Below are 27,680 nucleotides of genomic sequence, written 5' to 3' on the forward strand. Positions count from 1 at the left end.
TTCTTGTTTTTTTTTTCTCACTCCTACATCATCTCCTCTTTCATCTGTGGTGTTTGAAGCAACACCTTTTCCCTTTTCTCATCCCTCCACCTCATTCTTACTACCTGGTGGCTGCACTGTGCTCCTAATGTCTTTCCTCCTCAGTTCTCCTCCACCTACATGCGTCCCATTGCCATCTATACATGCCTTCCTCAACTCATTTCAATTACCGTTTCCTCCCTGAGGCTGTGTCACTCTCCCTGCTCACTTTGCTCTATAATGTCTCCCCCTGCCTTTTTGGCTTAGATTGTATTTTGCTGGTGGCATTGCTACATTTATACAGTGTACCCCCCCCCCCCCCCCCCATCAGATACTTATCCTAAATTTGATCAGGTTCCCTTCATACTTCACAGAACTGTCACCTTTCACTTTATATATACACTTAAAATTGTCCCACTTTCTCTGTCTTACCCCACAGGCTGAAAATGATATATGACTAGAAAACTAGCACAATGCAGATGCTGAAGAAAAAAAAACCCCCAACAGCTTTGAAGCTCCATGAACATCTCTTGGCCCGGGTAATGTGTCACCGAGCTTGTGTGATTAAGCGATGTGCTGATTCTGTATCAACAAGATCAAATTTGTGTAAATACCGTATGCAGGTGCGCCCAAAGGGAATAAGGTTTCTGTAACAGCTGTTGTGTCTGTCCATGCGTGTGATGGTGTAGATAGCGCTGGTGCGTGCACTAGTGGATCTCAAAGTCAGTCAAAGTGCTGTGAGCGATTATTTTACCTCGTGCTTGCCCTTCATCCGACACACTCGAATATCGTTCTTATTGGATTCCCAAGTCCTTTTCTGGAAGGGGATAAACCACAGTCAGACCTCCCTGCACGCTTGTTATGTGTGTATGCGCACATGATTATGTTTTTTTGTTTTAGTGCATGTGTGAGTCTTACCTTGCTGTAAAACATCTCATCGCCTGCCATGTTATCCAGCTCCACTCTGTACAAGTCATCTCTGGAAACACACAGCAAGACAATCGAAAGCATCAGTTAAGCAATATGATGCAAATTGACACAGTGAACCCGCATTTTTTTTTTCTTCAACAGATTTGAAATCATTTTCAGTTCGCTTAGGAAACTGTGAGTCTTCCCGTGCTCCGTTGTCTCATGGAGTACCACAGGGTTCCATTCTGGGCCCTATCCTGTTTTCACTTTATTTACTTCCATTGGGCTCAATTCTTAGAAAGCACAGACTCTCTTTTCACTGTTATGAAAATGACTGCCAGATTTATGTTCCTCTTAAAAAGAAAGATGGGTCATCTGTAAATTGTTTGCAAACATGTCTGGAGGACGTCAAGTCGTGGTTGGCGCTAAACTTTCTTTGTTTTAATGATTCTAAAACTGAAATAATGGTGTTTAGACCTGCCTCCACTGCTGTTCCGTGTGTTGATCTGCAATCCCTGAAATCATTCTGTAAACCAGAGATTGTTAATCTGGGTTTTAAAATGGATCCTGAACTTAAGCTTGAAAGCCACATCGGGTTGGTTGTAAGGTCTAGTTTCTTTCATCTGAGGCAACTGGCCAAAATTAAGCACTTTCTTACGAGACAGCAATTTGAAACAGTAATCCACGCTTTTGTAACCGTTCGGCTGGATTACTGTAATTCTCTTTATTATGGGGTGAGTCGATCTTCTGTTTTTCGACTGCAGCTAGTCCAGAATGCTGCTGCACGCCTTTTAACTGGCACTCGTAGATACGAGCACATCACCCCAGTTTTATATTCACTTCATTGGCTGCCCGTGCATTTTAGGATCCATTTTAAACTGCTTTTATTTGTTTTTAAATGTTTGTCCAATGCTGCCCCTCTGTACCTCTCTGAGCTTCTTCATCCATACATACCTTCCTGGTCCCTCAGGTCGGCAGACCAGCTCCTCCTGAGTGTGCCCAGGACTAATCGTAAGCTCAGAGGGGATCAGGTGTTTGCTGTGGCAGCACCAAAATTGTGGAATGAGTTGCCTTTACATGTTAGACAGGCACCTTCCTTATCTGTTTTTAAATCGCGTCTTAAAACATATTTATTTACCTTGGCTTTTAGCACAGCAGGACTTGTTGATGTCTCTTAATATATTTTCTTATTAATTATATTATTTTTAATTTTAAGATATTTTATATGTAATTTAAACTGTTTCCTCTCTGTTTTATATTTGTAGCACTTTGGTCAACATTGTTGGATGTAAAGTGCGTTATAAATAAAGATGCTATGCTATGCTAATTCATGATTGTTAATCAATACGCCGATGGTGGGTCAAAGCACTGATGCATTCAGAGTGAGAAGTGTTTGGACTGCCGCTGGAGTAAGGCGATTCATATTTTTCCATCTGTAAGTGTAATGTGAATGAGCAGCTTTTCACTTGACATTTAACAGCAAAGCTGAATACATCGCCACTCCAGCAAACTGCTGAAAACGTCCTCCACAAAGTGACAGCAGATGGAAGCCGTGGCATCAAAGCGAAAGCAGAAAAACATATCAGTGCGAACGCATCAGTAACGCACAGTCGGAGGTGGTTGCTGTTGGTTACCTGGCTCCTATGTACAGCGTGCGGTTGACTTGGAGGACCGTCTGGATGTGCAGCTCCTGTCTTTGTGCTGAACGATGAGCTCGGCCCAGGAACACTGGATACCTCCTCACCACTGGCGTGAACGCACAGACAAAAAGACACAGACTAAAAAACTGAGAATTAAAATCCTTGCTCAATGATTCTCTGACAGCTGAGGACAGAGTGGCTACTTTTCCCATCTATATATACCCAAAGTACTCAGGCAAGCCATCAAACAGCTTCTCTAACCTTCACTTTAATAGTGTCCTCACTCATTCTTGATGTTTTTGTTTCCAAAAACAAAGATAATGGGCAGAGACGAATTATGCAGCGGTTCAAGCGTGCTGAAACGCTGTTATCCTCTAAGTGGGGTTTTTTGTGCTTTTTTGCGCTGTTGTTGATGCGTGCAGCTCCACAATGAGAAAAACTGTGTTTAATCACTCTTGCTGTTATTTTATGATGATAAAAGGCGCTTCTTCCCTGTCTCCTCTTACCTTTGAGACAAATGAGGGAGTAAAAGATGAGGTTGAGAGAGAAGGTGGGAGTATCAGGCTACAAGAAAGTTTGGGAGAGGTCTCCATAGGGAGCCCTCATCATCAGGAGACAGATTGGGAAAGCGCGTCTCTCGCTGTCCTTGACTGCAGGGGAGGGAAAGAGGACGTAGCGATCCATCTCCACCTGTCTCCTCCCCCTCTCTCCCATCTACATCACCTCATCCAATCCAACTACCCCCCCACCTTTTCATCTTTCTCCACCTTTCAAGCTCTATTATGATCATTTCTCACACGCCACTGTGTTTATTTCGTGCCCTCTCTCATGCTTATTAATCTATTGCTGCCATGGAAAGATGAGGTGAGGCTTCTTTGTATTTGTATGCCTGGGTAGTTCGAAAGTAGCTTCACGCCAAGGCTTTGACCCTTGACCTCCAATTTCCACATCCACCGCAGAGCCATTCATCAGTGCTGCACATATACTGGTGCACAACACGTACACAAAGGCGAAGGACACGTACCCTCCACAGGGACGTAGCTGAGTGGACTGGGTTCCTCTGGGAATGAGCCATCAGCCAGTTGAAGCAGCAGGAGAAGAAATGCGAGGGGTGGAGCCACAGTTGCCATGGCAGCAACACAGATGCACTGTTAACAAAGCGAAAAGGAGAGAGAAAAATTTCATTGCGCACTGTCTGTGTGTGTGTGTTCATGGCTGGGAGTGCACACGGGTATGCGTATTGGTATTCTGACAATATTTCTCAGTGCAGAGGAACAGGTGTGTGTGTGTGTGTGTGTGTGTGTGTGTGTGTGTGTGTGTGTGTGTGTGTGTGTGTGTGTGTGTGTGTGTGTGAGACAGGGTCAGAAGTGCAGCGGGGTGACTGCTGCTGCAAACCTGGATTCAGCAGGGAGCAAATGTGTTTCTATTGTCTGCCTTAGAGGTGTAACAGGGACCTATTGTCAGAAATGTCACTCCATTGTCGAAGAGTCTGAATGGAAGGGGATTCTCACAAAACGTTCACACAGAGACAAAACACTCTTGGGTGGCAATGCTTTTCTGACTAATTGTGTTTCTCTATGTACATATAAAGGCAATAAAATGGGTAATTAGCCACAAAACAGAAAAGACTAGATGGCCTTTAGAAGTAGAATGAAGAGAGCAGAAGGTAGCGACCAGGGTAAGCTGGACATTGTCTTTCTGGTTGAAAAGACGCCCTAAATCAAAGTGGAGGAAACAGATTTTGGCCTTTAAAAAGTTAAGAGGCCACATAAGGATCACACTGGTGCTAGATGCATGAAATACAGATGCAAAAATTAGTGACCAGCTTACTGCTTTAGCATGTTAGCTTTCAAACATTTGTTGATTTGCTGAGAAGAAAGTGCAGATCTTCTGCAGGAATTTGGTCACCAGCCAAAGTAAAGATCATATATAAACTCTGACCTGTTTATGTCTCTATAACATCTCGGGCTGTTCATCATCTGTGAATTAACCAGTTGGTTCATTAAATGTGAGCGTCTTCAGAACAGACCAGGACTTAAGGTACTAAAGGGAAAGAGGAATATTAAGAATTAAATTGTTTATCGTGCTATGGTTTTACTGGTCTGGCCCACTTAAGACCCACTTCAGAGTAATGTGGATGTCTCTAATCAGATTTCAGGACAATTCATTTATTATTATTGAGAGATTTCACATGCAACCATACCAGTAAATGCTAACCTCCCGGCACCCGAGGTAGCATCAGGAGATCACTAAAATTGTTAGCATTCATCCCTTTGGGTCCAGAAATGACTGCTTAAAGTTTAATTTCCATTAAATACTTGGATATTTTAATTTGAATGGCAACAATGGACCAACAGACACACTGGAATTTATACAGCCTGAAGGGTGGGTTACAACAAAGAGTTCAAACTCTTGCAGAGACAGTGGAACAATACTGCTGCACATAAAATGTTAGGGATAAAATGTGGTAGCCAAACCATCCAGCACATGTTTGAATTCAAAAGCTTTATTAGTACGCCTTTACTCAAAATGTCTATGGCTCACACTGTTAAAAAAAACATCTTAAAAAAACGGTAATATTCCGGCAGCTTGGGCACCAACATACTACCTTAAAATAACAGAAAATAACTTCCTCATAAAAATACTGTTATTTCCAGTAATGACAATACAGTTTGTTGCGCTAATTTTACATGGGATTCTGCCTTTTCCAAGTGCTTTTAAACGTTAAATTAGAAACATTTTAACGTGATCAAACAATGAAATTAACGATAAACAAGGTGAATGTGGCAATATGAATCGTAATACTTAAATATGCAGTTAACAGTTGGTTAACAATCGATTGCATGCCCTGGGACAGACTGACAAAGGTGAGGCTGCCATATCGCACCATCGGCCCCTCTGGCCATCACTAGTAGCTGAAGACACGGACACAATACCGAGAGTGTCCGAGCCGGGGCTCGAACCGGCAACCCTCTGATCACAAGGCGAACTGCCAACTCTTGAGCCAAGATCGCCCTAAATAGCAATGATAATAATACTTATGTGATGTAACCAGAGATGGGCATCCGATTACTTTTTTCAAGTAACGAGTAAAGTAAGGGATTACTATTGCAAAAACGGTCATTAGATTACCGTTACTTTCCTGTAGGAACGCTGCGTTACTGCGTTACTAAAACCGTGATTTTTTTTTGTGAGAATGTCTCATGACAGTGACGTTCGTGACAACAGCTGTCTGCAGATCAACAGTGCATCATATATCGAGTGCGGGAGAGAGTATGAGCGTGCAGCGTTTAAAGCGTGGAAGTACTGACCTTACTTTGAGTTTGATTCCATAAAAAGTGACAAAAACATTAGTGTCCGTTCTTACAGCGAAAAAACCCCCCCTAAACTTCCAAGCAAGCACCTAGTGCGCTATGACGTAATGGGAAACTCACAGAGAAACTCGCAGATTCTTCCACTGACCGCAGCGGCACATCTGCACCAGAGCAAACCTCCGCCTACCCCACTCCTGCTTTACAGGTGAAAATAGAGCAACAGGGCCGCTAGTCTTTGACTTTATTTATTTTCTGCTGTGTTTTACTTGCATCTATTTGAAAGAGTGAGTGTAAACACCCACAAAAAAAAAAAAAAAAAAAAGTGCTGGAATGTGCAGAAAATAGGTTTAAATATTAAACAAATTTCTTCCAGTCAGAGAATGTTGCATATAATAAAATTTTTGCTTGATGCATAAAGTTAAAAGATTAAAACTAATAAAACAAGTTTTAAAGAGGGATCTTTCCATTTGATTACATTTTGTATGATGGATTATGTAGAAAAAGTAGAATTGGGCTGAAAGATCTATCGCTTTATCACCTATTCGGGTTGTAAATCGTGTTTTTAAAAAGTAACTAAGTAATTAATTACTTTTGAAAATAAGTAATCAGTAAAGTAACGGGATTACTTTTTGGGGAAGTAATCAGTAACTAGTTACTGATTACTTTTTTCAAGTAACTTGACCAACACTAGACAAAGGAGCTTGCAAAGAAAACACTAGATGTAACACAAGCTTATAGAATAGAATAGAATAGAATAGAATAGAATTCAACTTTATTGTCATTGCACATGCACATGCACAGGGCAACGAAATGCAGTTTGCATCCATCCAGAATTGCTTTAGTGATATAGATATATTACAATAAATATTAGCAATAATATAGATATGTAAATATATTACAGAAATGGGTCTATTATGGTATGTTATAATGTACACGGTATGAAGTATGTTGTGAATATTCTATAACTATAGGTATGTACAGGCTGTAGTGAGTACAAGCTATGTACAGGCTATGAACAGGATATAAATATGAAAAACTATACAGAATATGAAATAAATAAATTTACAGAATCTGAGATATACAGCTATACAGAAATGGGAACTGTGCAAGTTGTAAACAGTTGTAGGGTTAAAAATTATCGTATGTACAGAATGATTATTACAGAGCTGTACAGTAGTGCAGTTAAGATAAGTGAGATATGTGGATAATTCTACAGAGGCTATATAAAGTGCTGGTGGTTGTGGTGGTTATAGGAATCATGTTATATGCTTTTCCATAGCATTACATTTGAATTCAACAGTTTGATCTTTCAAATAACGGACAGATATTTGTGAAATCATGATGCATTTGTGAATGTATTTTAACAATCTAAATATGCATGTGTACAGACAGATACATTTAATAATCATGAAAATTATGTTTTATTACATTACAGTGATTTAACGTTCATTTACATTTGAAATGTCTATCACAGTCTATTTACGTAACGTTAATGATATTCTCGAAGAACAGAACAAAACTGTAAAATGCAGTAAAATACTTTTATATTAGGATTTTTTCCTACAGTGCAGCCATACCCGCAAACTTGTGGTTGTTAGTTCACATTCATTGGCCGATGCTTAGCGTCATGTTATTATGTCTCCCAACGTCACATTGTTTTCATGGCCACACCCCAGGTGCAGAGACCTATTTCTGTTCAGGAATGTTGTGAATACTTCGAGATTTATATTAATTGCAATTCCTACCTTTACATTTATTTTTTAAAATATATAATTAGCACAACGTGGCCGTGCAATGTTTTATATGGGGTTTTTTTGTTTTTATTCCTATTAATTATATTTTCACTTGTTACCTCTGAATTATTGAGTCAGACCTAGATGACATGAAATTTTCAGCAAAATTATAATTCAAATACTCCTTTAATTATTGATTATTCTCATTAATTTTCAATCATTTTATATACTTTTCCATAGTATTACATTTAAATTTAACAGATCATTCTCTCACATAACAGACAAATATTTGTGAGATTATGATACATTTCTGAATGTATTTTTACAATCTAAATATGCACATGTACAAAAAAATATATTTAAAAAACAAGTAAATTGTGTTTTACTATATTTACAGTGATGTTATGTTATTTTACCTTTGACATGTAAAATCACAGTCTACTTATGTAAATGTAATGATATTCTAGAAAGACAGTACAAAACTGTAAAATATACAGTAAGATACTTTGACATTACTATTTTTTGGAACAGTGCAGCTGTAGCCGCCTGCGAGGTAGCACAAATTGTCTTTGATGTGGAAAATACTTTGAAAGAGGAGAGGCGATATAACGAGGAGAGAAGAAAAAAGACAAACTGGGGAGAGCATAAAGGGCGGAGTACTTGGGCTTTGTCTTGGGTTTCTAACAGAGCTGCTGTAATACTGGGAAATGTGAAGAATGACACAATGTAAATGAAAAGAGAGGTTGGAAACGGAAGAAGAGATCTGAGCAATATCAATGCTGCTCCCATCAAATCAACCCGAATACCATGTTCCATGTTTCCCCAACCCCGAGCCGCTTATTTCCTTTCTTCCTCCATCTCTCTTCCTCCATTGCACACCACCTCCCTTCGTTTCTCTACCTCTCATCTAGTCTGTACCCACTTAAAAAAAACCTCCTACAGTTGTTTTCGGTGATAGAAAACCAGTTTGAGAGGTAAATGTGTTCGTTTCTAAGGAGATGACAACTGCTATTTGAGGCGCACAGATGTAGGGCACATATATTCGTACATACTTAAGTACACAGTAACCTGTGTTGCCAGTACTTCAGACTTTGTGTAAGATTGAGAGACATGCTGTTTGAAGACATCTGTGAGCTGATGTGGGCTAGAGGCTATACTCTGGGGCCACTTCAAATGTAATTCTAACCCAGAGATTGTAGGTTTGACATCTCTAAGCCTGCTGCTCATCAGATGCATTGGATGAGGCCTGAGGGGGAGTGGAGGGTTTGTTTCATCTGAAACTCCTTTGGGATACCCTAGACTAAAACAGATGGAGTCAGGTTTAGGGTCAGCCTCGTTTCATTATGACCACAACACGAGGAGGGTCCACACGTGATGCTTAAGTCTACGATGAAATTCTGTTGTTGTCCGTGGATTTGAAAGATGGATAGATGGAATTAAATGAAGTGTGTGTTCCAGTGAGATTAGCTATCATACGCCTGAACACACTGCCGCTAAACAATTGTGCTCCTTCTGTTTATCTTAAGTTTGGTGACTTACACTGCGTTTCTAAATAGACGTGCATAAATCGTAATATATATCACTGAAAGGACACGCTTTGTTTCACTCTGAGCCTGCTTGAGAATCGTCATGTTTTTTTCGCTGTGAATAAATTCACTTATAGGTTTTTGTATATTTATGAGCTCATTACGAACAGGAAGCAGTAACCACTCTCAAGTGTTAGATGTTGCTAAATATCCAAAAATAAAAACAAATACAAACTTGAACTACTCTAGTGGTGTTTGCTTTATGTGGTTATGATTCCTGTTTACATCAAAAGTTCAACTGGATTTGCGTTCAAGAAATACAAAATGAAACAAATAACTACGCGCGTCAAAATATCTTTTGCATAAAGAATTGACAAACACATTTGAATACTTTTAATAGTATTACAAATCTGAAAGCCCCATCGACAATGATCTTATATTTCTGAACCACAGGAGCTTTTTCCTTTCAAATACACCAGCAGTAGTGATTCCCAGTGGGGTAAAAAAAATACCCCAGGGGCTACTTCTGCAATTGCCAGGGGGTGCCATGACAGATCAGCTCAGTGACATCTAAGAACAGGTTTGTGCAGAAAAGTTAACAGTTCAGCAATAAACAGATACATAAATAAACTGATGATTCAAGCGGACAATTGATGATCGAGAGGTGAAAACAATAGTTACATCTATAATAAAAACTAAGACTACTAAGCAATGTGAGTCATCAAGTAAAATCAAACCAGCTAAACCCCGTATCTCTCTGGTGTACGGCGATGTTGGTTCAGCTGTGGCGCCTTTAAAATATCAGCCTATAAGACCATTTAACAATGTGACTGGGTGAGTTTCTGTTCTTTACAGATATGTTTCCAAACCATGACACAGAGAAAAAGGATACGAAAAGATTCAATCAAAGCATGATCAAATAAAATCATCCTGGTTTTATCACTATGGAAATGCGAGCATTTTAGACACCAATACCTTTTTTTTTGCCTCACAGTTGCTTCTAAGTTCAGCTTTTAATCAATAATTATTTCAAGACATTTATGAGACTGAAGATGCTCCACTGTCCGATCCTTAATGGACATGACCTCTTGTGTATGAATACATTTTCTAAAATCAATGATCATATCTTTTGTCTTAGACATGTTTAATGATGAATGCGGTTGTTGGTGCCAGACGGATAGCCTGGGTATTTCAGAAACTGCTGATCTACTGGGATTTTCCCACACAACCATCTCTAGTGTTTACAGAGAATACGCCAAAACAGAGAAAACATGACGTGAGCTGCAGTTCAAATGGCTTGTTTATGTTAGAGGAGAATGGCCAGACTGCTTTGAACTGATGAGAAGGAAACAGTAAGTCAAACAAATATTCATTTCAGCCAAAGTATGCAGAGGAGCCTCTCTGAACACCTTGAAGCAGATGGGCTGCAGCAGCAGAAGACCACACTTGGACCCACTCCTGTCAGCTAAGAACAGGAAACTAAGGTAAAACAGCTAAAACAAAATTGGACAGAAGAAGATTTTGGCTGCATCATTCTAATGGTACAACAACGCAAATGCATGGATCCATCCTGCCTTATATTAACGACTCAGGCTTCTGGTAGTTGTGTTCTGGTTTGAAGGATATTCCCTTGACTCCATCTCTTTATAACCATTGTGTATCCATCATCTTATGGCTGCTTCCAGCAGGCTAACATACTCTGTCACAAAGCTCAGATCCTCTCAAACTGGTTTCTTGAACATGACAATAAGTTCATTGCACTCAAATGTCCTCCACAGTCACCAGATCTCAATCCAATAGAGCAGCTTTGCGGTGTGGTGGAATGGTAGAGTCATATCATTTATGTGCAGCTTACAGATCTGCAGCCATTGTGTGTTAATATAATCATGTCAATATGGACTAAAATCTCCCAGGAATGTTTCCAGCACCTTGTTGAATCACTGCCATGAAGAATTAAAGCAGCTCTGAAGGCAAAAACCAAAATAATTTTAACTTGCACAAAAATCTTGTGCTGCATAAAGGTGTTCTATATAATGATTGTTCTGAAAGCCTGTAAAGGCTAAAAACACACACTCCCAAACATACTAAAACCCTCTGGTAAAAGATTAATTAAGCCTGCTCATTAGAGAGTGTATTGATTACGGTTATTGATCCATAAGATAAGCAATACGATCTGGGCCAAGCCAACTTATTAAACCTTTGCCGCTATCCAGTGCAAAGACAAAGGTACTGTTTTTTTAATGATCTGAGTTATAAAAAAAAGAGGTTTGGGGCAACTCTTTGATTATCAAGGGCTCTGAGTTTTCCCAGCTGAGCCAAAATCCTGAATAAAGAAGTGAAAGATGAAAGACAAAAAGGGAGGAAGAGCGATGCCACTTGCGACTGCCTTCCAGCTCATCAAGCTATAAAAACCAGACTGGTGACAGGATGAGTATCAGGAAATCAGGAGAGGAGAGGTGAGCAAGTGGAGCAGAAGAAAGGATGTTATGCTATTTGTGTCAGATCATGTTGGTGTGATAGGATTAAATGGTGTGACACTGACACTCGTATCATGGGACGCATGTAATGACGACGACAGCCGCACGGTGCAATCTAGCCTCATCAGGCAGCTCATTAGCAAATCACCTGCTAACACCCACATAATTAGCAAATCAGCGGGTCATCTAAAGGAGCGCACACACCGGCTTTCACTTCTTATCAGTTTGACCATATGTTTGGTACTCGTCACTTGTGACTGAGCTTCATTTGACAGTGAGTCTTCTTCTCTGAGGTCTCGCCTGCCACAGCTGATCTGACAGGAACCAGAGGGGGTGAGCAGCATGCTGGGGACTTCTATACAACCTCCAGTATGTCAACAAGCTACGTGAAGGACATCTAGTTCGAGGATCAACTATTCAATATTTACCAATGATCCTGTCCCTAAATGCCTCATTGGCCTTGAATACACGCTGCACATGCTCATATTTGCATGACATCTCAGCTATTAAAGCTACCGAGTGAGATCAATACACTCTCATCCTGCTAAATAGGGAGTAAAGAGCACCATCCCTATTCACACTGATGAGCTTTGGCCATGAGCAAAGCCTGAGCAACACCCTCTAGCCCCCCCACCCAGGCACACGAGGCCGCCAACGCACACCCACACATCTACATATACAGGCAGACATCAACTCAATGCTATGACCTGTGCTGCACCCAGCTACACTACAGCCATTAATTAATCCTTTGACACACACACAGACACACACACACACAGACACACAGACACACATATATATAAAGATATTATGGATGAATAAAATCCAAACCTATCTTTTCATGGTGTTGACATTTTACTCATGACTGTTACCAAGCTGTGTTTTATGGTGCGATGCACCGAATCTGTTGTTGTGATTAGGTCTTACAGGCAGAATCTTTTTTTTTTTTCCTCTCAGTCTCTCGCTCACTGTTTGGCTGCGGCAACCACTCCACTCTGTGCCTTTGTTACCGTAGCAACCAATAGCAAAGCTAGGGAGAGATGTTTTATTGCAGTAGATGTAAACGTGAGGAGGGCGGGTCTGTCCTCTAACTCATACATTACCCACATATGTGTGCGCAGTCAAACAAACAACACACACTGATGCGTACACACTTAAGCAGGAACATAAGTACACGCGCAGTCGTGTACATGGACACAGATGTAAGGAGGTGTGGGTCCCCGCATGGAGGGGGATGGGAGACAAGCAATTTGGTCTCTAAATTTATATATATATATATATATATATATATATATATATATATATATATATATATATATATATGCTGGACATAGTTTAAACTCTGAGTCCACAATTTTGGCCTTAAAGAACTATGTGTAGTGCTTTCAAAGCTTTTCCCCAGTGAGCTTCTGAGACCTCCTCTGCTGTATTATTATGACAGACTGACTTTTACTAATATGCGATATACAATATACTTACAAGGATAACTGGACTGTAGAGTTTTCATGCTGGCTATGGCAGTATTAAAGACTCAGCTGAGAGAGAATCCTTTAGACCTTGTTCTCATTTGTAACACACTTGCTCCTTGAGGACAGTATGCAGGTTAAAGCCCGGAATAAAGCAAGATGGCCTAAGGGTAGAAACACAGACACGGGCTAAAATGGGAGAAGTGGGTCACCTTCAGACTTCAGTTTTCCGCGCTACAATCAGTATCGTTTCATTAATAGGATTCAATCAGATATGAGCTGAAAATGAAAAGGGTGCACTGGAAGGGTAAAAAATAGTGAAAAAAATCCAGAATCCTTCTTTGGTATGTGCTGCTACTGTACAGTAGACTCAATTCAGGCAAAATGTGATGAGCTGTGTTTGTAGCTGACCAGGGTGTTTGTCATGATGAATTTTAATTTTGTCCATTAATAGAGTGATACCAGTTAAATAGTTAGATCAAACTGTGATGTGGTAGCCTTCATGCACAAATCTGTTTCGACACTAAAAACAGAATCAACATGAGCTTTATATTTCAAAAGAGAAGCTGAGAATTCTTGGAGTCATCGCTCCAAGATCCAAAGACTCTGAAGGTGGGTTACAGCTCCTGTCTTTATCGTACACGTTGAGGATGCCATCTCTGTTAATGGGCAGTTCAACATTTTGTTTCCTCTTTTCTGCTCTGGAAATTAAATGTAAAGAGCTGAAAGTTAGCTCTTTGCAGAGACTGGAAAAAGCAAAAACAAGGTGTTTTATCACTGTTTTACATGTGTTATGTACAAGACTCTTTCTATGGCTGGGAGCTTCATGGAGAAGTCTTTAAAAACTTCCTGTAAAAGTGTGAATGAATGTTTTTACACTTCGGTTATAAGGTGTAATATGGGATTTTTCTTTCAATTTTTTGACAGAGCTAAGTTTCACCTGCTTTCGGGTTTGGTATTTAGCTAAATGAACTTGTCTTTTAATCCCAGAAGGAAAGTAAATGAGCATGGATCCCTAAAATGTTAATTTGACATGGCTCATTGGGTAAATTCCCACACATTGCTCTATAGATAACTCGGATTTTATGAATGACATGTGTCTTTGTTGTAAATCCGGGACTGGGTCTGTGACGCAAGTTCAGAATGGTTAATGTGAAAATCTCTCAAAACAGGTGGCTAGACTACATGGTGTCAAAGGAAGCAGGTTGGGAAGAAGCTAAATTAAAACACAGATATTTGATGTGTTTACATGCGCTCATATTCAATGACAGGACAGAGCAAATGTCTATGACGGACACAGTCACGCGCTCCTCAGAAGTGGAAGTGTCGCGGTCTTTATCTTTATTGAGGTGGAGGCGATATTCCCTCAAGTGGCTGCTTGTCTCCTTAGAACGGGTCTAATCAGAGTTAAAGGAATCTGTCTCCTGCTGTTAAATATCCTAAAATACTATTCAATCTATAGGGTCATTTATATGCTAATGCAAAGGTTACCTCTGCGTATAGCTCTGACGCAGCTGTGTGCTGTTAGTTTATGGGTGAAAGCGGAAAAAGGTAAAAACTGCGAAAGAGATAATGAGGCTCAAGGAGATGAAAAGAGACGGTGCTAGCAAAAAAAGAAAAAAGAGACAGAAGGGAGATGAGGAAAAGGGTGGAGAAGACACAGAGAGGAAGTGATGTTCCCCTGGGTGAGTGCCATAGGTAATTAAAATAGGATGGACAGAGCTGGAGTCTAGCCAGAGAGGGTTTCATCTCCCCTCAGACATCTTCTCCAACAGGCCCTTTGCCTAAAGCTAAATTGCTGGTAGTGACAGACACACAGCATGCAGGGAGCTATCAGTGTCTGGGTGACAGGCAGATTTGTGCAGAAAAGTAGAGAGGATGCATCTAAACATGCAAATAACAACAATTTGTGGGCTAAAAAACAGGCAAATGTATGTACTTTTTATTGCTACTGTGGGATAGAAATGCATATGAAAACGTCTGAAATAGCACACGCACACACGCAGACAGACACACACATAGACTTGCACGCACAGAAAACATTTACCGTGCTGTACAAAGCTGCAGCAAGGGCAAACGTTGCTAACCAGAGTTTGACTGCAGTAAGCACATATACATTCACTGCACAGCTCCGAGCTGGAGGCAGGCACATGAGTATGCAGTGCACACACTCAGACACACACTATGAGCACAGAGTCAAGCGCACGCACACCCCTGTGCGTACGACGCCAGTGAAGATGCAGTCTAATTACACAACAGCGACAGGGGTTTTTCGCCTATGAATTTGACCTGGTTTTATACAGTCATTATCCTGTTTAGTCACACAGTCTTAATGGTGTCCATGACATCTGTCTCCAGGCAGAATCTTTTTTTTTACTCCCTTCTTATCAATTTCTGAAGCAAAGCCTCGTTATTTTTTAACATTCATTACAAGGAAAGAAATCTGCTTGGTAACTGGTTCTCGTTTGACAAAAATAAACTGTGGATTTTGCAGCCAAAAATAATCGTTGCATTTGTTGTATTTTTTCTTTCTTTTTTTACCTTGTGTTTTTCACTGACCAGCACTCGTCATCCACCTGCCTATTCATTTTTCTACCTCAACAAAGACTATGCTAAATAGGCTGTGCTAATGTCCCTGCGCGGCATCCATTACCATACATCTCACACTCTGTTAGTGGCTTCTCTTATGCCGGTGTAGAAGGGGCTGAAAGGTAGCTCATTTTCATGACATGCTGTTCTTTGTGTGCTGTGATCACCGGCAGCAGTAAATATAGCTCTTTTGGCAGAGGCCTGCTAAGAGGATCATAGCCCACAATAGGTGGTCTTCTCACTGCAGATATCAAAAATGCCAAAGAATCTGCTTGTACACATGTACATGATGCATGCTTGCACAGACACACACTCCCACAGCAGCAGCAGCAGCAGCAGCAGCAGCAGCAGCAGCGTATAAACACCCATACACTGACACCTCCCCTGTAGAAAGTTCTCTCCTCCTCGCAGGTATAATTGTGTTTCTGCTATGCTTTGCTCCTCTCCGTTCAGTTGTGACTGGGTCCCCAGAAGAAAAGCCATAATTAAAAGAGAAAAGTTGTGTTTGCCGCGAAGATGGGATGGGTGCAGGCGAGGACAGAGAGGGGAGAGAAAGATTAGCCACAACAAAGCTTCACCAGGCCACAAAACAGTCTCAAGTAGCTGGAAAGACAAAGGACTCCAATGCTTTTATCTCCCAATAAAAAAAAAAAAAAGTCCTCCAAATCCCTCCGGCTAAGCTGCCATAACTAAAGCTTGCTTTTTGGCATAGGTGCTCACTGAATGTGTTGGACAACAAAAGCAGCAAAATATGAGAAGATAGACCAAGCTCCCAAGAAATATATATATATATATAAAGCCCCATTCATTTTGTGCAGAGAAGTAAAAAGTCAAGTGCCTTAGTGGTGGCATTTGAGAAAAGGTTACTGGTTATTTGCTTATCTTGTTTGTGTGCGCGCGTAGATGTGTGCGAGTGCTTCAGTGAAAGCATGGAGTGGATGGTCATTTTCTCCCTTTTGCAATTTTGCGATGTAAATGAGATCACAGAATGAAGGAGATTAGGCGGTCTCTATCTGTCTGAGTTGAAACAGCTGTGATAACGCTCCAAACCCAATTTCTAGCCACTTAAACGGGAATACGAGTTACGTGCAAAGGAGAGGGTTGATTTGCGAGACATACTTCCTTTTTTCAAGCTCATGTGCGACACACGCACGTGTAGTACGCGCACATGAAATATGTGCGTACACCTTCCCACTACTCACCTCTGGGTGAGGGAGTAATGGGAGGTGCTGATGAGGTAAGACAGTGGATAGAACAATACAATAAGAACACATGTATTTGAGTAATCTAACATGCTCATGTATCAAGTTATCCAAAACTACTCAGATTATGTTTGATGTCATTTACTATTTCAAAAGCTTGCAGGTAGCTTGTATTTGGCAGCTGATTACATTTCATAATAGTATGATCCATCCCTGCATGCGAGGCCTTTATAGCGTGTGAAGAATGTGCACAGGCATACATAAAAAGAGCAGCACCCTCAGGGAGGAATCACTGAAAGAAGAGTCATAAAACTGAAGATGTATGGCCACTCTGAAGGGATTTTAACATGGAAATAACTGCACGGTATTATTACACGGCGCATGTGGCTGATGCAACAACTAAATCCACATGCTTCAGCCACCTTGGCCACCTGAACATCATTTATCTTGCAGTGTGCACTTTATGGTGTTGTGGACAATTTACAGCAGTTTTCCACAGGTAACGCTCCTCTGTTTGCAGGGGTACTTGCTATCTTGCTTCTTTCCGTCTAAAACATCTGGAGGGGCTTGCTGGGGGGGGGGGCAGTAAAACTCCTGAAAGCCTCTCACATCAACACAGAGAAGCTTTGCGTAAAGGAGTATATTTTAAACACCTATCTCAGCATAGGGAACAAAGTTCTGCCAAGGAAAGAAAGCACGCCTGCATGACTCCTGACCCTCTGGCCCCCTTTAATCCTGCAGAATGACTCCCTGAGGTCCATGCACCGAGGGCCCAGCGGGAATAGGTCACCCAGCAGATGCCTGCCTGCTTAAACTCTTCTGATTTCATTGCCCCGAGGTCTGAGAACTCCATCGCCCCTTTGAAGTGTCAATTTTGTTCTGAAGAATCCCACCAAACCCTGCCACCCGATAAATATGGCTCCCTGTATGAAACTGGAGCCTCGTAATATGCTGGCTCCTTTTGAGGAAAATAAGCATTTCTTCAAATCTCTTGATACTAGACGCAGCTTTGTTTTGTTTTACAATCAGATTAGTGGATAATCCTGTCTCCGCTTTGACACAGAAATTACTGTTAGGGCAGGTGGGAGTTCATTCATCAAGTCTGGAAAGTAAAGTTCATCCAAACACTGTAAGAGCGTATGTTACCATTACTTGAGTGGGTGGTAGGCATGTCCAGGCTGTGTGAGAACAAGGCAATCTACAGTGAGCAACTTACGGGTTAAATGTAATGAGAAAATTAGAAAAGGACAAAAAACAAACAAAAACCCCCCAGAAAGCATTAACTTATTTCACAAAAATCTGCTCACCCAACCGAGTTTATTGAGTATAAAAGATCTTCGGGGCTGGCAAATAAAGAAACAAGTAAATCTGATAAGAAAGCGACTGGTTTTGCAGCAGCTTGCAGCCTCCCAGTGTTAAACCAGGGGTGTCTGACTGTTCCTTTCTGTGTACCAGAGGTAAAGAGGAGCAATTTGTCGCCAATTGCTTGACGTATTCTCTTGGCAATAGGAACAGAGAAGCTGTTAGGTAACATCTCTTTCCTTCCAACATCTTCTGTCTGTTTCATCTCACTCTGCTTAACACACAGGATCTGAGACTGTCATTCTACACATTTTTAGAAATGTGGTACTTAACAACCCCATCACAGTAATCTGCCTTTGATTTACTCTCTTTGTGTTGGGCTGTATTACTCTGGAATCCAATCTCTTTCTCTGTTTTTTCCCTCCAAGACTGAATTTCTCCGTTTGTGGCTTAGCATATGTGATTGAATAGAGTCCTATGTGATCAATAGAGTTCATTAAATGTCCCTATGGGAAGCTATCTCAACCTGAAGCTTTCTACATTGTGTTTACCTGCAGCTCGCTTTGCTTTATCAATTCAAGTAGTTTCACTTTTGCTTATGGCATAATAGATTTTATAATTAAATTCCTCATTCCTGGCCATCCTCTGCTATTTTCCTAAATGTACACTGAAGTATCCATTTGGTTCCCTTCAGTATGGGCTGTGGGCTTTGGGGTGGGGATGTTAGAAAGGTTTGGTGTAGCTGTATGTTTTTGATGGGTAGGTGTTAGATGGATTTCCAAAGGAAGGCTGAAGGAAAGAGTGGCTGCACCTGTTGTTCCCTGCGGTTGCTGTGTGGTGGGGTTAGCACCTGCTCGCACGGCTGCTGTGTGGATGTCTGTGTGGGCAGCAGGGATAACAGGGAAACCATTCACACCCGCTCCAAGTGCTGTCTGCAGCCCCTCTCCCTCAACACTTGTGCTTTCTGCTCCATCATTTCTTTTTCTGTGTTTTTTTTACCCCCCCTGTAGTTTATGCCAGGACTGCTTCATCCTTTGCATTGTTAGCCTGTCTGTCTTTTTCTGTCTGTCACCAACCATCTCTTTTTGCCTTTCAGCTCGCACAGAAAAACAAACACAAATTACAGCAGCTGGAAGCTGTAATAGTCCTTCTGTGGAACTTGATAGCTTTTAGTATGAAGGGTGAAGTTGTAAACAGTGAACTACATGTAACTGTTAAATCACTTCAGTAGAAGCTGGGACAGCGGTGACTGAGCACTTAACTTTGGCTATAGAGGTTGTGAGTGCGCAGGCTGGTTATGGACTATTCGGGTGTCAGTTCTTGTAACTGTAAAAGGCACATTTAGGAGAAACGACATAAAGTGACTTCAGTTTGTGTCACTCTGTGACTGAACCTATGCGATGAAAATATTGAGGCACATGTGTCTATGTGTAAATTCACAACAATTTTCCATTTCTTCAATTTCATTTCATTTATCAACTGTTTTCTTTGCGCATTCACCCTGTAACCACACAAGTGAGTAATGACATAATCAATCGACTTTATGGCTTCTAAATGATCACATCTGACCTTTTCTCTTGTTAAAGAAATAAAAAAAAAAAACACTTGCAAACACTAAAGAAAACCATCATAAATGTACACAGAGGGGCAGTAAAATATGTCACCGGGGAGCAATGGGCACAAATCACGACCTATGATCCAATCCAAATGAAAATGTTAATTAAGCCGTATCCGTCGTTTTAATGTTACATGGTAATGTGCATTGTGAGTCTTTATTTATTTAAATATTTAGTTATTTTGCTGAGACATCACTCAAGCCTATAAAGAATAAGCATTTCAAAACCATATGCAACACGTGAAAGCAAAATGATGAAGATTTGCACGTCATACGCAAATAACACCAAACTTGCACAGCAGACACAAAGAGCAGCTCGTGCCCACAAAGGTCCAGACGGTACCACATCCAAGCCGGAGGACTGTAATAATGCAGCATGGCGTTTAGTGGCAGTAATAAAATTGCACACTTATACACTACCTGTTCACCCCAACCACCCTCCGTTTCCCTCAAAGCATCTGTTCATCTATCCATCTCCAAACCCCACCATCATTTGGCATACTCACCGCGCCAGATGGCCAGGTATTGGAGGGTGAGGCAGGTGCCAATCGCCAACTCGCCCTCGCCGGTCGATCTTCTTCTTTTCTATGATGAAACCGGGGTTGGGTAGCACAGCTCGGGGGTATTCAAAGCCTCTCTAAAATTGCGCTCCTCAGCCGCACCTCACCTGTCCCTTCCCTCTGTTGTGCGTCGCCGTAGCATCACTGCGCGTCCAAAACGCCCAGTCAACTAAACGTTTGGTTTTTTTTCTCCTCCCTGAAGGAAAAGAGTCCGTAGTGTAATTGCGTAAAATCTACTGAGGTTTCTGTGATCTCGAATGCGTTTTGCGTCCCGTTAGGTTTGTTCCGATCCTTGCAAATTCCCCAAATCCTGCAATTGCGGGGCAGTATGAAGTCTTCTTTCAAGAGGTACCGTGCAGTTTTCTGCACTTGGTCGAGCTGCGGCTTTGAAATCAGTTGTCAGCAAAATCTAATCCCCTTTTTAAATTTACAGTGGCGAGGTGAAACGTCCAACGCAGAGCAGGCACAGTGACAACAGGGGCCCATAATTCACACCCCCATGAAACACAGTCCTGCAGTGGATCAATGATGAATGGAGGACCTCTCTCTCTCTCTCTCTCTCTCTCACACACACACACACGCGCGCGCGCGCGCACAAACACATACAGGTCTATACGTACTGCATGTTGTGAGTTACAGAACATAAACATAAAGCTGCAGAGTGAACTAGCACATTAACAATATTTTGCCAAATAATAAAAATACCCGAATAAAGCTTATGACTAAATACATAACTGGCAGACGCCTTCACCTTAATGAATACAAAGAGGGTTTAAAGACAAAGACATGCACCTCTACTAAAATGGTGAAATAATAAGTAGACAGATGTAGGGCCGGATCTATACCAAAATATCACCAAATAACACTTGTTTTAATTGTAAACGACATCAGCAAAAAGACATGAAAATATATGGATATATATCTGTTATTCATTGCATAAAAGCAAACTCAAACAAACAAACACACAAACAAGCAAAAAGTGTTAATCAGATATATAAAATAATTAATAAAAATATCCTTGCTCTCAAATTCATTATAAGGTTAGTTTAGCATACTGTATTTATATTATTTCTTTTTCTTTTTCCTGCCATGTTCTTTTACTAACCTTATTTGAGGTATTGTATTATTACATTTATCTCTCTTTTATAGTTCTCTGTCTCATATTACCTACAGACATATGCATTTCATCACATGTAGGTATCAGGACATTGGTTGTCCACCCTGTTTCCCACCACATAGTTATACAAATAGTTTTACATATGCATATACACAGATATGTCTGGATCAATGCAAACTAAGTCAGTAAGGAATTTTGAAGGGCTGCTATGCCACATTGGTCTCTGTTTTTAAGTCCTTCATCACATAATTGGGCATAATGCGAAGAGTGGGTTGAGAGGGTTATTAGTGTGAGTGGTGAGTGCTAAGAATGCAGTGGATCTGAGAGCTTGGGATGGGGGTGCAAATAATTGTCGAGGCAGTAAACAAAGACAAGATTTTGCATTCAGAAAGCTAGGACTTCCTAAAAACTAAGAATAAATAAAATAACTGATATCTAGTTGGTCTCATTTTGTTTTGTTTTTACTCCATGTTATTGAAATAATAGAGCGTGCACACACACACGCACATAAATCCATTCTGCTGCATAATAAGCACCTTCAAGCTCGACACAGCTGCTTTTTGCAGTACTTCTGGGCTTATAATTAAGATTTTAAATGCAGCATATTTACTACTGATTGAGTATTTTCTGCACTGTGGCATTGGCTCATCCTCACTGCTGTTCCAACAAATAGCACATTTTCAAATACATTTTGTCTCCAGTGAATATGAAAAAAAAACCAAACCCTTACTTCTGTGACCTGCTGTTCGAGCTATTTTAATTTAATCTCCCAGATTCACGGATTTGATTAAATATGCTCTATTATTATTATTATTATTACTATTATTATTATTACTATTATTATTAGTAGTAGTATTAGCATTAGTACTAGTATTATTATTTTGTTAAAATTTTGAAGAACTTTGTAAACCCCTCCACCTATTTTGTCCTTTGTAATTACACTGGTGTTACCCATATAACTGACACTATATAGAAAAGATTGACAGTGTGCAATAATAAACAATGATAAATAAAATGATAACTGAATGTCACTGTTTAAATTTACTTGCGGACAATATCTATTAAAAAATAAATTTCAAGATAATAAATTATTGCTGTCACATTATAATAAAGCTTTAAAAGGGATTACGTTCTTACGTCACTTCCGGTTGTCGTAAGACAGTAGTAGAAAAAAAATCTGTTTGCCATGAATATCAGCTAGCTAGCCACCGACAGCTGTTAGTACACTTGAGTAAAATCATCCATGTCAAGGCAAAAGAGGGAATATCGAAGTCTTGTGCTGCTTCTGTGTACAAATAGGGGCACACCTTCCTGCCTCCAAGCCTACTGTGAATCGGTAAGCAGCTCGCATTTAGGATACCTTGCTAACGAGCTAGCCGCCGCTAGCTGCTTGCCTCGCTAACGCTAAGTGATGATCTATTCGACTCGGAGCTGATATTAACGTGTGCACCGGCTAGTGTGCAGCAGCAGCGTGGCCCTTATCTAGCTCATCGGTCGCATGCATTGCTATGCCAGCAGTCTGCTGCAGTTATACAGCCAACATCGATGGCTAACACTAGAGGTTATTATCGTTAACCATGTAGCTACCGTTAGCATATCGCTCTGTGTGACTGTCTGCTGAGGGGGTGTTGAATTTAAGCACTCTTGTCCACCCGTTTCAAGGGTATCTAAATAACCTTAATCTCCCCCTGAGAGGTTAGGAGCTACAGTCCACACCTGAAGTTAAATATTTCATATTTACTTAAGATTATGGGTCGTGTGCAATGATGTCAACAACAGCAGACAAATAATGGGTTGTCACATACTTTCCACAAAGCTGATCTCATCCTCATACGATTCCAGGATGCTATTGACTTTTATAATTGTATATGACCTAAATGTAATCCAAAGCAGCGGCGACTGTTTTAGACTGAGACTCATAAAGCGGCCACGCCTTTGTAACTGTATATTGCCATGTATAATTTTGTCGTGTTGCGCGACGCAAAACCATTTTAAACATTTCTTTCTTTCTTCATCTTCTTCTTTTTCTTCCTAAAAAAAAAAAAAGATCCAGCTGGCTCAGTGACAAGACCAGAGGACGTTGGCACCATTGTGTGCCAGTAGATTTCAAGATACTGGGATTTTTGAATCCAGGTACGTCCATAACAGGACATAGCAGGGTTTCCCCAAGGCAGCTGGTTAGCAGAGGTGGTTAAACTATTTGTGTGTAGCCATCCACCCAAAACCGAATTTTTTATTCACTTTGAAAAACACTCTTCACCAATCAGTCTGTTTAAATTAACTTATAGTTCTTTTGGCATCACATCTCATCTTCAGTGTAGTTAGCAGATGGCAGTTTAAATCTTTGCCTCACTGATTAAATATTTTTCCTTTGCTGAATGATGTGATACCACTACTCTTCTCATAAGCTAAATCATCTTTCCATCCATCTTTTACTTATCCAAATTAAGGTTGGTGGGGTGTGGGTGGCTGGAGCTAGTCCAGATAAGAGGCAGGGTACACCCTGGACAGGTTACCAATTTTTGCAGGGTTATTGCATAGAGACAGAACAACCATTCGCTAATCACTAATTAATCTGACCCCATTCATGACTTTGGCATGTGGGAGGAAGCTGGAGTACCTGGAGAACCCACAAAGACATAGAAATAACATGTAAAGGAAAGACAACAGTTCTATCAACTGCACCATTGTAGCGTTGTACGCTTAATCAGCCAAACAATAATAAATATGTAAAAAAAAAAAAAAAATTTAAACAAAGAAAGAAACTGTGGGAAACCCTGTTGTGAACTAGTGGTTAAAGGCTTTGCTTGTAGCATGTTGTTTTTGTTCTGTTTTTCCTGACTCCTAATTATTCTGTCTGCTATATCTGTATTTCCACCAGAAGATGAACGGTCTGTCCATACGAGAGCTATGCTGCCTCTTCTGCTGCCCCCCATGCCCAAGCCGCATTGCAGCCAAACTGGCTTTCCTCCCCCCAGAGCCCACCTATGCTCTTCTCCCTGACCCAGATCCAGTTTCTGGGGCTGGAGCGGCATCTGGGTCCACGTCTGCGACTGGTCTCCCTTCTCTCGGAGCCCCTGGACTTCGCTCTCGACTCAGCACTGCTAGCGGAGGTGACAGAGGAGGCGGCGGCGGTGGTGTTGGAGGTGGTGGCGGTGGTGGAGGAGGAGGTGGTGGTAGCAGCAGTGGCAGTGGTGGTGGCAGCAGTGTTGGGAGTGAGGGCAGGTGGAAGCTGCATCTCACAGAGAGAGCAGAGTTCCAGTATTCACAGAGAGAGCTGGACGTGACGGATGTATTCCTGACCAGATCTAGCCGAGGAAACAGGGTTGGATGCATGTACATTCGCTGTGCCCCAAATGCCAGGTGAGAGGCACAGCAGCACCTGGAAACCATGAGACATTTTTTGGATAAGTGGATCACAACCTTGTGTGTCTGTATTTAGAATGCAGTTGTTTGTGGGATTTCACACCAACCCTGGGCCGCACAACTCGCTGCCTAACTTCCTTTTTTCCAATTTTTCTGCTTTGTCCCTCAGGTTCACTGTTCTGTTTTCCCACGGTAATGCAGTAGACCTGGGCCAGATGAGCAGTTTCTACATCGGATTAGGGACCCGCATCAACTGCAACATCTTCTCTTATGATTACTCAGGCTACGGCGTTAGCACTGGCAAGCCTTCTGAGAAGAACTTATATGCTGACATTGATGCTGCCTGGCACGCCCTGCGCTCAAGGTAAGAAGGCCCAAATTCAGTCCTTGGTGGGTCCAAACCTAATGGGCAGCAAGCATGAAATGCCATTTAAGTTTTTAAGGGCCACTTACATCACTGACTGGTAACTTTTTGAAAAAAACAAAACCCAAATAAACAAAAAAAACATTTGGTTGGCTCATGAAAGCTTTTTCCCTGCTGACCACAGTGGCTTCTCTCTGTCGTTCAGCCAGTGTAGTCACAGCTAAACAGTAGGATGACATACTGTGCTCTACGTGAAGTGGTGCATCTAATATTCTTCTTTCTTACTTGTCCCTCTTGTTTATCTGCTGCCATCATAGTTAATGAGCCTAATGTTGGTAGAAAATTAACATTTCCAGATGGCACCGCAGAGGACGCTGAACAAATAAAACAAGATTCTGGTTTATTTCAACATTTTATTTTTGTGCTTTTCATTGTGGCTTATGCCACGTATGTTTGTGCTTTTCAACAAGTTTTCCCCCAAACTTTTTTACATGCATGAATCCCTTTTATTTTTATTTATTTTTTTCTTGTTCACGCGAATCATTTTCTTTTCTTTCCCCATCCTGCCAGCTGGCCTAATCACCCTGCCAACTGTGCAAACTGTGAGTGTAACTAGCAATTACAGCAAACAGTAAACAGATTAACTACTGTAACTCAAGCTTATGTGTGCAAGCATAAAAAAAACGCTTTAACTTTGCACAGCGTGTTCTCTCTTTAATATTCAGGGGTGGAAGAAAACCGTTCAGAGCACGAGTCTGAAAATTAGCGTTTATCTGGACATGAGAAGTTTCACACTTGTACACTGTGCTCAACATATTTCTGTGTTCAGTGTTTGCACTTGCATAGCATTTGTTAACCTGAGGTAATGTGGTTCCTCTTCACCCACTCTCACACCTGATGGCGACTGTGCGGGATCAGGACAAACTTGCAGTCAGTGTTTTGTCTTGTGGAGGAGCTGGGAATAAAACCACCAACTCTCTGATTAGGGGACAGGCTGTGTCACTTATTGCCAAAATTTATTGTGAAACGTGAATTTTTGTGTCTCAGGTACGGCATCAGCCCTGAGAATATCATCCTGTACGGACAGAGCATCGGCACGGTGCCTACAGTCGATTTGGCATCGCGGTTTGAGTGTGCTGCTGTGGTCCTCCACTCTCCTCTCACCTCCGGCATGAGGGTTGCCTTCCCCGACACTAAGAAAACATATTGCTTTGATGCTTTTCCAAAGTAAGTTCACTTCCCAAGACTGCAAACCTGAAGACTGTCGATTTGATTACTTGGAAGTCATTTAGAATTAAGTGAATTATTACAGTTTAATTAAGTGAAAAGGAAACATGACTAGCGTCTCAGTTCTTTTCTGAAGCAGAATTAGTCCATCTGTATGTTCTAACTTCTTAACAGTGTTGATTGTTGCAATAGAGCGATAGTTTGAGACATCATATTTTAAATTCAGTTCATTTAAAAGGTACAGAGCATGTGTTAATGAACATATCGATATAAATATGCCTGGATTAGCCACAAAGCTACTTTTATATATAGTCCCTTGCAGGATATTAATACTTTATTTCTAAATGGTGATGTATAGCAGTGTGATGTGGTCTGTTGAAGATATTTTCATAGACTTGATAGGACTGCTTGGAAAAAGCAGATGCACAGGGGGTTTTATTTATTATTTTGTTAATGTTCATTTTAAATCCTCGTACTTGCTCATTGCTCTGTAAATGTTTTTTTTTTAATGAAAGATTGGAAAATTGTACTGTTTTACAACCAAATCGAATGATACAGAGTTTAACCATGTTTCGATTGTTGCTGAAATTATTAGCATTTAGATAGATTGCAGAGAAACCTTCAGAATGACCACATGCTGTTCTTTGTTACAGAAGAAATTAAAAATCTTATAGAACCACCGGTTTCAAATGCAGATCCTCAAAAAAGAAAAAGAGATTAGATGTAAAATCAATCTGCATGCCATAAGACGTGCTGAGACAAATGCATTACAATGGGACAGAGAAATTGATTCCGTTCTCTGCATTTTCTGTAAATATTCTTCCAGCATCGAGAAGGTGTCAAAGATCCCATCTCCAGTGCTTATCATTCACGGTACAGAGGACGAGGTGATCGACTTCTCCCACGGCCTGGCTCTGTTCGAGCGCTGTCCCAAGGCCGTGGAGCCGCTCTGGGTGGAGGGAGCGGGCCACAACGACATTGAGCTTTACAGTCAGTACCTGGAGAGGCTACGACGCTTTATTAACCAGGACCTGGCTGCACAGCATGCCTGAGAAACACACAGCCTCTCTGTGTTTGTATGAATGAGACTGTGTGTGTGTATTTGTGAATACGTGGGGGGGTGGGTGGATATAGGCATGTTTGCATAGAAATATGGGTGAAGGGAGGGGGGGGCTCTAAAGGGGTTGTGTGATTTTTGGTCACATCTGTGTGTCTTGAAGCAGCACACCTTCAGGTTAAACACAAACACAAACTA

The 27,680-nt window shown here is 41.1% G+C and overlaps 2 protein-coding genes across 3 annotated transcripts in view; one reads left to right on the top strand and one right to left on the bottom strand.

The window, feature by feature from the left end:
• Positions 1 to 20,891, bottom strand: part of LOC146687886 (semaphorin-6B-like) — a 36,383-nt gene extending 15,492 nt beyond the window's left edge. Inside the window, exons 1-5 of the mRNA XM_085438354.1 lie at positions 20,298 to 20,891; positions 3,592 to 3,715; positions 2,562 to 2,673; positions 937 to 997; positions 773 to 835 (exon numbers count right to left, since the gene is read on the bottom strand). Of these exons, the coding sequence (XP_085294480.1) occupies positions 773 to 835; positions 937 to 997; positions 2,562 to 2,673; positions 3,592 to 3,697 (342 nt within the window). The 5' untranslated portion in view covers positions 3,698 to 3,715; positions 20,298 to 20,891. The remainder of the gene's footprint in view (positions 1 to 772; positions 836 to 936; positions 998 to 2,561; positions 2,674 to 3,591; positions 3,716 to 20,297) is intronic.
• Positions 20,892 to 22,627: 1,736 nt separating this feature from the next.
• On the top strand, positions 22,628 to 27,540 carry LOC146687887 (alpha/beta hydrolase domain-containing protein 17A-like). 2 transcript variants are annotated; one of them, XM_085438202.1, is made up of 5 exons: positions 22,628 to 22,804; positions 24,350 to 24,831; positions 25,004 to 25,198; positions 26,246 to 26,425; positions 27,252 to 27,540. In XM_085438202.1, exons 1-5 carry the CDS (start codon positions 22,712 to 22,714, stop codon positions 27,475 to 27,477), a joined length of 1,176 nt encoding a protein of 391 aa, XP_085294328.1. In that variant the 5' UTR covers positions 22,628 to 22,711; the 3' UTR covers positions 27,478 to 27,540. The 2 variants fall into 2 exon arrangements, with proteins under 2 accessions (XP_085294328.1, XP_085294327.1); XM_085438201.1 differs by lacking the exon at positions 22,628 to 22,804 and adding an exon at positions 23,536 to 23,601.
• Positions 27,541 to 27,680: the final 140 nt, after the last annotated feature.

The sequence above is a fragment of the Copadichromis virginalis genome, linkage group LG18 (genome assembly GCF_057382275.1).
Source record: "Copadichromis virginalis isolate Kocher_CV1m ecotype Utaka linkage group LG18, C_Virginalis_male_GT1.1, whole genome shotgun sequence".
Classification (NCBI taxonomy): domain Eukaryota; kingdom Metazoa; phylum Chordata; class Actinopteri; order Cichliformes; family Cichlidae; genus Copadichromis; species Copadichromis virginalis.

Coding starts and splice junctions, on each gene's coding strand:
- LOC146687887 (XM_085438202.1), top strand. CDS start 22,712: ATGTCAAGGCAAAAGAGGGAATATCGAAGTCTTGTGCTGCTTCTGTGT. Junction 22,805..24,349: donor TCCAAGCCTACTGTGAATCG/GTAAGCAGCTCG, acceptor TATTTCCACCAG/AAGATGAACGGTCTGTCCAT. Junction 25,199..26,245: donor TGGCACGCCCTGCGCTCAAG/GTAAGAAGGCCC, acceptor TTTGTGTCTCAG/GTACGGCATCAGCCCTGAGA.